Below are 11,617 nucleotides of genomic sequence, written 5' to 3'. Positions count from 1 at the left end.
CATGACATAAGACTCCATCAAGATATCATGCAAGTGGGTCCAAAGTTTGAAATTCTTAATAGATGGGCCCATCCCCACCAACTTTTTCACAATGTACAATTTTCTTCCCATCTCACATGGTAAAGCCTAACATCTCCCAGAAAGTGAATGAGCTCATGATACTTGGCAATGAGTGGGATATTTTTCCAATTTAGTATCCTTGCCCTTCTAAACATCATGATGGTATTACTCGAGTCACCTTCAAAAATGATAAACTTAAGTCCCTTTTCCTTGGTTGGAATCAATCCATGATACACACTTGCCGTTTCATCGATGATTGAAGTTTGTATCCTGAGGTTTGCCACATAGCCAAGGATTAGCTAATTTTTTGTTCATATTAATAGCCAATTGTTAATTTCTATCATCTATTATTACACAAGTTTTAAAAAATCCTTAATATATATTATCCTTTTGAAAAGAAACCCATATTTTCTAAACAAGTGTGCAATTGTATAACTTAATCCAAAATAATGTATCAAAAATAATGTAACACTTCCAACATTTAAAATAAAAATAATTCTTCATTATAAAACTTATTGAAAAACAAGTTAAATTTAATATTGCAATTAAATTAAAATGATGAAATTAAAATATTTAAAATTTTTAAAACATTTACAAATAATTAAATATTATGAATTTCTAATAATTCAAAAGAATATAAATTCATATATTTAATGTTATAATGAGGCAAAAAAAGTTATTAATATCTAATTAAAATTATATATTCTATTTTTTAAAATATTATAAAACTTATTTTGTATTTTTTAAAATTGTTTTTAATTTAATAGATTTAAAACAAAAAAAAGTTTGCTTTCACTCCGATTTAACATATAGAATTAAATTGATCTCTATTCCTATATAATTTCAACTTTTTATCTAAACATAAACTTTATTAATCACCCACACACACACACACACACACACGTGTGTGTGTGTGTGTGTGTGTGTGTGTGTGTGTGTGCTATATATATTATGAGATTTTGCCAAGATCAAGGGCACAATGAAAAGTATAAAAGAGAGACAAAAGAATGACAAGAACAAACTATATTCTCATCAATATGCAAATGATCAGCTGGATTAACCAATAGAATGAATATAGGCCAGCTTATATAGGCAAGGCCATATGGATATATGAGAACACAATCATGACATGTGGCTCAATGAGAAACAAGAGTAGGTAAGAAATACTAGGGGTAAGTAGGAGAAATAATATAATATTCCACAAGAGGTGGATCACCCACCGAATGTGGAGTGTAATAGCAAAATAAGACCACAAAAGGTGGAATTTCTCCTACAAGCTATATCCATATGTGCAGACTTCCCTAAGTGTGTCAAATCCAAACTATGAAGAGATGCATTATCCTAAGTTAACTTAAGTAAAGTGTAATAATATCCACAATAAATATTTATTTACACCAACACCCCCCCTTAAGTGCAACTTAGGGGAATGAAGACTCAAGTCAACAATGCAAGATGGCACTCAGCTACTAGGCCATGATAGGTACCCATGTACAATATGAAAATGCAAGAAAAACTATGCAATGCAATCTGTCACAAACGGAGAAATGGAGAAAACCCAATGGGAAAAAACTCCCATCCAAAAGAGAGATGAATGTACAAAAGACACTCAAAGAAGAAGGACAAAACCTCAAAGAGGAAAAAGTCCCCCCCATAAGAGAGGAAGGAGAAGTCAACTGACCCCCCCTAATGTGACATCCCCCACCCCCAAAAGAGATCGAAACTACTGGAACTTACTCTCGGTGAAAGGGTTGGTGAATATGTCTACAACCTACTCCGTTGTAGGACAATACCTCAAATCAATGACTTGCTCCTGAATCATCTCTCAAATATAGTGCATATGGATCTCGATGTCTTTGGTCCGTTGGTGCTGGACTAGGTTCTTAGAGATTGCAATAGCACTCTGATTGTCAGAATGTAGAACTATCGGCTGTGGAGTGGTGAACCCAAACTTTGTGAGAATCTACTAAAGCCAAATGCTCTTAGTCGTTGCATTAACAGCTCCTCGATACTCAGCCTTAGTCGAAGAGAGAGCAATAACAGGTTGCTTCTTGCTTTGCCAACAAATGGGACTCGAACCAAGGTGGAAACTATAACCGGAAGTAGACTTATGATCATCAAGATCGCCAGCCCAATCGGAGTCTGTGTAACCAACCAAGTGAAGTCCAGTGCCTACTGCATAGTGAATCCCATAGTGATGTGTACCCTGGATGTAATGAAGGATGCATTTGCGGCTTTCCAATGAAGCTCATGTGGCTCCTACATGAAGCAGGAAACCATGCCAACCGCAAATGAAATATTAAGGCATGAATGAGTCAAGTAGATGAGACTACCCACAAGCTGACGATACAATATGGCATCAACTAGTGGAGAAGAGCACTGAGCCTCAAGCTTGACTCCTAAAAGAAAGGGAGTCAGTGCAAGCTTACAATCAGCCATATGAAAGCCTACAAGTAGATCAAGAGCATACTTGGGCTATGATAGTGTAATCCTGGAAGCTGACAATGAAATCTCTATCCCAAGAAAGTAGTGCAAAAGACCCAAGTCAGTCATAGCAAATTTGTCATGCAAAGCAGATTTGACCCTGCTAATGATGGATGCGATGCTCCCTATAATGATCAAATCATCAACATAGAGCACAAGTATCAAGTGAGAGTCATCCTGTCGCAAAATCTAGACATTCAAATCAGAATGACACTTGGTGAACCCTGCTGAGAGAAGAAAGGAATCCATCTTGGCGTACCAAGTCCTCGGGGCTTGCTTGAGGCCATAGAGAGATTTCCTTAGTCTGCAAACCAAGGAACTATCCTGGATGAAACCTTGTGGCTGCTCCATATAAATCTCCTCATCAAGATCCCCATGGAGAAAAGCACTTTTCACATACATTTGATGTACAGCCCAACCATGAGCTGCAACAATAGCAAGTGTCAAGTGAATGGAGTTCATCTTGGCTATGGGCGCAAAGGTCTCAGTATAGTCAACACCTAGAACCTGATAGAAACTTTTAGCAACAAGCTGAGCCTTATACTTATCCACACTACCATCTGCTACAAACTTGGTCTGATAGATCCACTTACATTGAACCATCTTTCTCCCCTTATGGAGATGGACTAAATCCCATGTGTTGTTCCTCATCAAGGAACTATGCTCTTCCTCCATAGCTTGGTCCCACTCAAGAACCCCTGATGCTTCCCAAAATGTCTGTGGATCGAAAGCTGTAGCAATGAATGCATGTGGAGGGTCCTGATGCTATGATCGAGTCCTCTGTATATCTGAAGGATCCCCAACAAGAGAACCTATGGAATCAAGTGTCTTTCTAGCCCAATGAGGTCTAGGTGGAGGTGGAGAATGAGGCTCCTCAACTGCAAGTGGACCCTGCAGAGGTGTAACCTTGCGAGTCGGAGTTGAAGGAGGCTCGTTATCTGAATCACTAGCATCACTATCCACAATGGAGGAAGGTGGAGGAGGTAGAGAGGCTAATCTAGGAGAGCTTTCCTCAAAGTAAACACTCCTCTCAATAAACACCTCATGTGTCTCAAGATCCATCAATCTATATGCCTTAACACCCTTAGGATATCCAACATAAATTCAAGGCCTACTCTGAAGTTCCAATGCCTTGCATTTCTGCAGAGGTATGCGAGCCCATGCTAGACACCCAAAGACTCTGAAATGTCTCACAATCGGTTTCCTACCAGCCCAAGCCTCAAAAAGAGTAATACCTTGCAAAGCTTTGTGAGGAACCCGATTCTAGATGTGTATGGCACAACTGATAGCCTTTGCCCAAAAGGTGGGATCAAGAGATCATGCATGAATCATACAGCTATCCATTTCTTTGAGAGTTCTATTCTTGTGCTCTGCAACTCCATTCTGTTGTGGAGTGTATGCAACAGAATGCTGAAAATCGATCCCCTCAAATGTACAAAAATCCTCAAGTCTCTTGTTCACATATTCCCTTCCATTATCTATATGAAGAATCTTGACCACTCTCCCAAATTGCTTCTCCACATGAGTGTTGAAGTCCTAAAATCTGTCAAATACTTCACTCTTATGAATGAGAAAGTAGACCCAAGTGAAGCAGGAGTAGTCATCAATGAAGGTGAGGACATAGCGGGCCTTGCAAAATGAAGGTGCTGGAAATGAACCTGAACATACACCCTCTAAAAAACTTATTCGAGGTAGACCTGTGACCATGTCTTTAGTGCTGAGCTATTGAAGATAGCGATAGTTGAGGTGACCAAACCGCTCATACCATAGCTCACTTTCTAAATTTGAATGAGTAAGCAAGGCCCTAGAAGGAGAACTTGGCACAAAGTGGGAGAATGAATAAATCCTTGCGTTATCATTGACGTGTCCCACTACTACCAAGGCATCATCATAAAGTTCCTTTACCACAACTGAATCAAGTGTAAACTCAACCTTTTTCCCATTCCCATAGTGAGTGATTTGGTAGATAGAGAGAAGGTTGGTAGTCAAGTTAGGAATATAAAGAATATTCTCAAATGTTCCATCATCCATGGCAACTAAACCTTTCCCTTTAGCCTCTACTTGTGTATCATCACCTATGTAAATGTGAGGAACCTTAGATGGCTCCAATGAAGAAAACTGCTCCTTTGTAGAACCCATGTGATAAGAGGCACCCGAGTCAAGTATCCACTGCTGTGAAGAACCTATTGTAGGCACAAATGCTTGCTCTTTTCCCTTAGATTGTGAGGAAGAGGAAGGAGATGAATCCTTCTTTGTGTAGGCGGATGGCAAGTTGATGTTGTTTTTATTAAGAAGATTTGTCAACTCATCAACTCGCTTGGTGTGGCATCGATGCTCATCATGACCATACTTCTTGTAATATGCACAAGTTGGTTTATCCTTCTTAGGTGGAGTCACCTTCTTGGAAAATGATGAATAATCGCCTTGTGATGGAGAGGATGATTTTCTTTTTTCCTATTGTAGCTTTCACTTAGATTTCTTCTTCTTCTTATTGGAATGTTTGCCTTGACTCCCTTGACTCCCTTGATTAGCCACCAAAGCCTTGGACTTTGAAGACTTGAGAAACCCCATGTTCAACAACTTAGATTGTTCCAATATCAAAATTTTTGTGAAAGCATCAAATGAAGGCATAATGTAGGAACTCCCCACTATCAAACGATGAGCTTGGAAGCTAGACACAAATGCTACATATTCTGGTGCAAGCTTGTCCAACAAGTTGAATATCAATTGAGCATCCTTTTTGTCAATTCTACAATCCTTAAGCTTTTCTCTTAACTCATTTGCTTTGGTGACATAATCTTGTATTGTATGAAAACTCTTGGGATCCAAGTTGGTGAGCTCATTGTCAATCTTGTAACCTTTGATTTCATCAACTTGACCATACAATTTATGATACATATCCCAAGCCTCTTTGATTCTTGTACACTTCTCAATGTGAAAAATGAGGTCATCTAATACATACTTACGCAAAGTTCTAAGAGCCATGCAATTCTTAGTGATCCATTCTAACTAAGCATTAGGATCGGCCTTAGGATCAGGTTTTGCTACCATATTTCAATCTATGTAATGCGTGAGACCTTTTTCCATTAATTTGCTCCATACTTTAATTTTCCATGATGCATAATTATGTGGAGTTAAAGATGGAAATTTATAAGAACTCGTTGTAACAAAAATGAAAGAGCACAAGGAAAGAGATGAACAATCACACAAGACACCCCCCAAATTCACTCAATCAAAGAACCCCCCCCCTCGAAATGATGATTTGGCACTTTATACTTAGTGCGTGTACAATGGGCCACTTGCAAAAATAGCAAAGCAGACTTATAATTTAAAATTTACAACTACCTCAATAAGGCCAAAGGAGACTCAAACTAATAATGCAAGAGATCTAAACTAAGATCCAAGAAAATTACAAGGACCAATTAGGCCAAAGAAGACCAATATCTAAACGTACAATTTCCACTCAAAATCTCTAAAAAATGATCATATATTATGAAATTAGACAAAAAAAAATGCACTTTAAAAAAAAGGCACCTGAAAAAGAGGTCGTATGAGCTCAAACGAAGCCTTTCAAGTTGCAAAATTGAGGATTGGATAGGTACAACTGAGAGAATCCAAAAATTCTGAAAAACTGTGCACCAGAATCAAAAAATAACCACACCACTGCGAAGAGAATGAAAAGCTAGCCCAAATTAAAAAAAATTGCACCCAAAAAAGACAAAAAAGATCAAGTTATGAGTCTCCAAAGTTGACTCAAAAATCCAAACTGCTCAACGGAGAGGGGTCTAAACAATTTCCAAAAAATGTTGACTGGGCGTTGACTGTGCAAAAAATGCCAAGTGGCACTGACTGAGCACTTGCGGGTGACATGGCAGGTGACTGTACTTGCTAGTGACATGAAAGGTAGAGGTGGGTGACGTGGACTGCTGATGTGGTAGGTAGGTTGGCTCTGCCGACGATCGCTAGAAAATTGGCTGGCGGCGGCCAGAAGTCGGGGCGAGGGCCCGAAGGGCCAGCGATGGAGTTGCCAGCGACAAGGAAGCCGAAGGGCCGATGGCAGGGAAGCCAGAAGGTGGTGGTGGCACTGCTGTGGGGGCCTGCGGTGATGGCTGTCAGAGGGCCGACGACAGTGCTATTCCGGGGGCCAGCGGTAGTGCTGTTGCTACCATGGAGGGCCGGCGGTGGTGTGGCTACAGGGTCTAGTGGCGATGCTGGTGCAGCTAGGAAGGGTCAGCGGTGGTGCGGCTGCAGGGGCCGACGGTGGTGGCTGCCGGAGGGTTGGACACCTACAAAAGCCTGTAGAAAGGTACGGTGGGGCACAAGGGGGTCTACGGACCCCCAAAAAAACATTTTTTTTTCTTGAAAATAAAAACCCCTTTTTGCCCCCTTTTTTTTTTCCCTAGAAATTTTGCAAAACTGGAAAAAGAATTTCATAATTTTTATTTTTTTTGAGATCTGAAAATTCCGTACCGTACTGCCCATATTGGACTAAAAATTCCTCCAACACCCAAAATTCAATTTTTGCCAAAATAGGTCAAGTTTATACTCGATTTTTATGGAAATGGCCTCCCAGATGCAATGGTGAGGTCAAAAATGCTCCAAGATGCCTCCAAAAACTGCTGTCCCTTAGATCCGAAAATAAAAGTCTTCCAAGGTGTGTCCAAAAACCATTCAATGAAGCCCCAATGGCTCTGATACCATGTGAGATTTTGCCAAGATCAAGGGTACAATGAAAAGTATAAAAGAGAGACAAAAGAATGACAAGAACAAACTGTATTCTCATCAATATGCAAATGATCAACTAGATTAACCAATAAAATGAATATAGGCCTACTTATATAGGCAAGGCCATATGGATATATGAGCACACAATCATGACATGTGACTCAATGAGAAACAAGGGTAGGTAAAACATACGAGGGCTGGGTAGGAGAAATAATATAATATTCCACAAGAGGTGGATGACCCACTGAATGCGGAGTGTAACAACAAAATAAAACCACAAAAGGTGGAATTTCTCCTACAAGCTATATCCCTATATGCACACTTCCCTAAGTTTCTCAAATCTAAACTACGAAGAGATGCATTATCCTAAGTTAACTTAAGTAAAATGTAATAATATCCATAATGAATATTTATTTACATCAACATATATAATATTACTGAAAATTATTTTTTGCCAAATAATTAAAAATATCCATAAATTTTAAAATTATAAATCATCTCATACATCTTTAGAAGATTTGAAATGATAAAATACCACTTGAAATTGTAGAAACTGTCCAAATACCATCAAAATCAGCTTTACAAGAAATGAGTTCGGTCCCTACTAAGACAGTTGGCTCCACATTGAAATTTGAGGAAGCATTTACATAAATTGCATACATACCAACACCAGTATGGAAATCAGAGTTATGGTTGTTAAAAGCGGTGACCTGATAATTTTACCTAGCCTCTACTTCGGTAATGGAAGTTTCATTTACTGAACGAATACCCGATGAAGATGACGTAGTTGCAGCAGAAATATGTGATTTTGTTACAATTTTATGCTCGTCAATCTCCCAACTTGACATTGACTTCGGTTCTGTTTTTGAAGAATGGCTCTCACCTGTACTTACAAAAGCAGGCTTTGAAGGATTTGGTAATGTCACTGAACTGCTAGAGATCATCGTAATAACATCAGACATAACTGGACGAAGTGTTGGATTTGCTTGTACACAGAGAAGCCCAACATGAATACATCTTAAGGCCTGCTCCTGACAGACCCCTGATACCTCTGAATGTACCATATTCAGCGCATTTCTTCCCTGGAACAGTTTCCATGCCTGCATTAAATGACATTAAATCACTAGAATCTGGATCCTAACACCATACAGTAACAATTCAGAGAAATGGGTAGTGTGAAATCCAGCATCTCACCCATTCTACAAGGTGTTGCATATCGTACGGAAGATCAATATCATTGTTTTTCCTTCCACTAACGATCTCGAGCAGCACTACTCCAAAACTATAGACATCTACTTTAACAGACAGCTGCCCTCTCATTGCATACTCTGGAGGCATGTAACCGCTACATTGAAATTAAAATTGTTATGAATGTTTAACCACGATCAATTTAAATCTGAAAGCACACAAATTGCATTATCTTTATGATTCTTACTATGTGCCTGCAACTCTTGTATGGATGTGTGTCTTGTCTTCAGGAAAAAGTTTGGCTAAGCCAAAGTCACCTATCTTTGGATTGAGTTTGTGGTCAAGCAAAATATTGTTTGCTTTAATATCTCTATGGATGATTCTCAATTGTGACTCCTGGTGAAGGTAGAGAAGCCCACGAGCAATTCCAGTGATGATATTATAGCGCTTTTGCCAGTCTAGCTCTTTACGCTTCTCTACATCTGCAAGCCCAATTAGAAAATATTAATCACCTATTCGTCTTTTCCAAAGTAACTTGAAGTTCAATGGCCACTTACCAAAAAGAAATGTGTCTAAGCTCCTGTTAGCAAAATAATCATAAACAAGCAACCTTTGATCTCCCTCTACACAACAGCCTAGCAGCCTTGCAAGGTTTCGGTGCTGAACATTAGCCACCAATTTTACTTCATTCATAAATTCTTTCTTGCCTTGCTTAGACTTGGCAGAAAGTTTCTTCACTGCTATCGCATTTCCATCTCTAGTGGTCCCCTGAAACATAAAAAAATAGATTTTAGGCTATTTCATTTCCATCTCTAGTTATCCCTTAGAGCTGTCCATATGTTGTTAAAGCGATGATACTCTAGGGTCAACCCACCTTGTATACAGCACCAAAGCCACCCTCCCCAAGCTTATTGTTGTCATGAAAATTTTGTGTGGCTTCTACTAGAGCTTCTAAGCTGAAGGCCAAATTATGTTCTTGCATTAACTCAGATTCAGGGGAAACCCCATGCATCTCTGTAGCTGTAGAAAACAATCAGAGAAAAGTGGTAAGCCTGCAGAATTTGTTACACTAAAACCACATCCAGAAAAACATTTTGAAAGGAGCACCTTGGTTAGGAGTAGCAAGAGCTATTGGTCCCTTCAAAAACAGAGCTTTAACTCTTTTTCTGAATATGATCAGACAAATAAATAAAACTAGAATGATGCCTCCCACAAACCCCAAAACGATAGGTAATGTTTTTGAAGACTTCTCTGCAAAATACAGTTCAATAGTTATTTATTACAATTGTACAACTATTGCTTTAAAAATGAAAAGAGGAAAACTGGATTAGACTTCTAGGAGATGCCTGCTAGCAATAAAATAAAGTAAAAGGATACTTTTGCATACATTAAAAAATATACTAACAAATCAATATGCAATGGACGCAGCTGGCTCCAAAACGGCATGTTGTATGCAGATTACTTTGTGTTATGCGGACAGCGGAAGACAGTGGATGCAGTTGTTCTGCCGAGTTCTGTTGAAATCTGTTATTTACTGCGTCTTTCACTGTCTACATAACACGAAAATAATTGTACGATACTGTCGTTTTAGAACCAGAATAGCTAAAGCTATATGAAATTGGGTTGTTGACTCGAATAGCATAATAGTCTGAACCGTTGGATCATGGATCAAATAAATAATATTAATTACAGAAGGAGCTGAGTAGACATACTTTCTGGTGTGGAAGGAGGTGGAGGCATGAACCCCTCAGGAGAGGGAGAGGGTGACTGTGCAGAGTCAAAAAAGTGGTAAATCTCATATCTTGCCTTACAGCTCCCGCTCAGAAACTGTGCTCCTTGTTTTGTAGAACAGCAATCGCTCAGATTTGCTCTTGCTTTAGCCAAGCATGTTCTGCAATCTGTTATTGATACATCTCTCCAGCACTGAACTAAACCATATACTATTCCAGTAGCATTATAATTGGCTGATCCAGCAGCAAAACCCTTATTTGCAGGGATGTAGGCTTTGTCAGACAGATTCGACAGAAGTTTGCTGGTTGTGTTCTCGAAAGCATCTCTACTTTTACTAATATCCACCGTGTTCAACAAGTGAAATCCAGTAGTATCAAGTGTTGAAATGAAATTAGAGTTGTGATAGCGCATGAAACAGTCATCCAACCATATTTTCCCACCTATGTCGCTGGGGCAAAGGTCGTGAATGCTGTTATTTGCTTCCACTGCACATTTTGAGCATCTCTCTGTTGATATATTTCCAGTACACTGAAGCAGACCATATACCTTATTGGGAGATTGGCCGCGGGAAGAAATGTTAAACCCTGAGCTTTTTGGTGCATTAACATACAGATCTTTGATAACTAGGTTTAAGTTTGTGGAATAGGTGCTGCCATTAGCGAAAGTTGAGGTATTGTCGCATCTGCTCCCTACATATGTGCATATAACAGAAGGAAAATTCGTTACCAACAACAAATTGAAGAGGGTTGAAAGAAAAGTTGTTCCTCTGTAAGGAAAACAGGGTAAAGAGTAATAATTCATCCTATTGTTTCTGTTAAGTCCGAGTTTGGTTCTTAGCCAATCTCTCAGATGGTGCAGGCCGGATGAATTAGGTATGATTATTTTTAAAAAATTTGATTAATAAAAATAAAATAAATATCTATTCTTTGTTGGTATTGCCTACCGACTGTGACTATTAGAACTGATGATGTTTATCTAGAGTGTGATTAGACAGCAGAATCCCTAAATCTATAAGAAAAATGAAGTCATTGAATAGATACATTGATCACTATTAATACGTCACTAGTGATGAATACGTTGCATTCGCCATTACACGTAACTTGGTAAATACAATTTTCTGTGCCAGCTGCCAGTTTTTCTTCATTCGATAATGAGACCCTTTGACATGCCTGCGGAAACACATCAGCAAGATGAAAAACTGAACCGCTCGAAGAAGAGATATCTTTCTGGTCAATATCATCTTCATCTTAGGAAACTGCAACGTGAAACATAAATTGTACGTGGAAGATGATAGCAACCGAGGAGGACTAAATTCAAGACTTTCGATGCAGTTGCACGACGTCGAGGAAAAATTAAAGTTTGTATTATTTATAAAAGAATATGAGTGAATATCAAAGACTTGTAGTTCAATTGTTGGGTACAATTGGTGAAG

The 11,617-nt window shown here is 38.9% G+C and overlaps 1 protein-coding gene across 1 annotated transcript; it reads right to left on the bottom strand.

Moving 5' to 3' along the window:
* Nucleotides 1-7,985: 7,985 nt before the first annotated feature.
* On the bottom strand, nucleotides 7,986-11,004 carry LOC131074168 (cysteine-rich receptor-like protein kinase 10). The gene is made up of 8 exons (XM_059218881.1): nucleotides 10,167-11,004; nucleotides 9,917-10,000; nucleotides 9,562-9,705; nucleotides 9,329-9,474; nucleotides 9,012-9,222; nucleotides 8,702-8,936; nucleotides 8,461-8,611; nucleotides 7,986-8,366 (listed from the first exon to the last, which is right to left on the bottom strand). Exons 1-8 carry the CDS (start codon nucleotides 10,984-10,986, stop codon nucleotides 7,986-7,988), a joined length of 2,172 nt encoding a protein of 723 aa, XP_059074864.1. The 5' UTR covers nucleotides 10,987-11,004.
* Nucleotides 11,005-11,617: the final 613 nt, after the last annotated feature.

This window comes from Cryptomeria japonica, chromosome 4 (assembly GCF_030272615.1).
Source record: "Cryptomeria japonica chromosome 4, Sugi_1.0, whole genome shotgun sequence".
Lineage (NCBI taxonomy): Eukaryota > Viridiplantae > Streptophyta > Pinopsida > Cupressales > Cupressaceae > Cryptomeria > Cryptomeria japonica.
This window is presented reverse-complemented; position numbering and strand designations above follow the sequence as displayed.

Excerpts from the sequence above, each read along its gene's own strand:
- LOC131074168 (XM_059218881.1), bottom strand. The coding sequence starts at position 10,986 with ATGAATTATTACTCTTTACCCTGTTTTCCTTACAGAGGAACAACTTTT. Across the intron at positions 10,001-10,166 it reads ACCTCCTTCCACACCAGAAA|TGAAAGACGCAGTAAATAAC; the intron begins GTATGTCTACTC and ends TTATGTAGACAG. Across the intron at positions 9,706-9,916 it reads CGCTGTCCGCATAACACAAA|AGAAGTCTTCAAAAACATTA; the intron begins GTAATCTGCATA and ends TGTATTTTGCAG.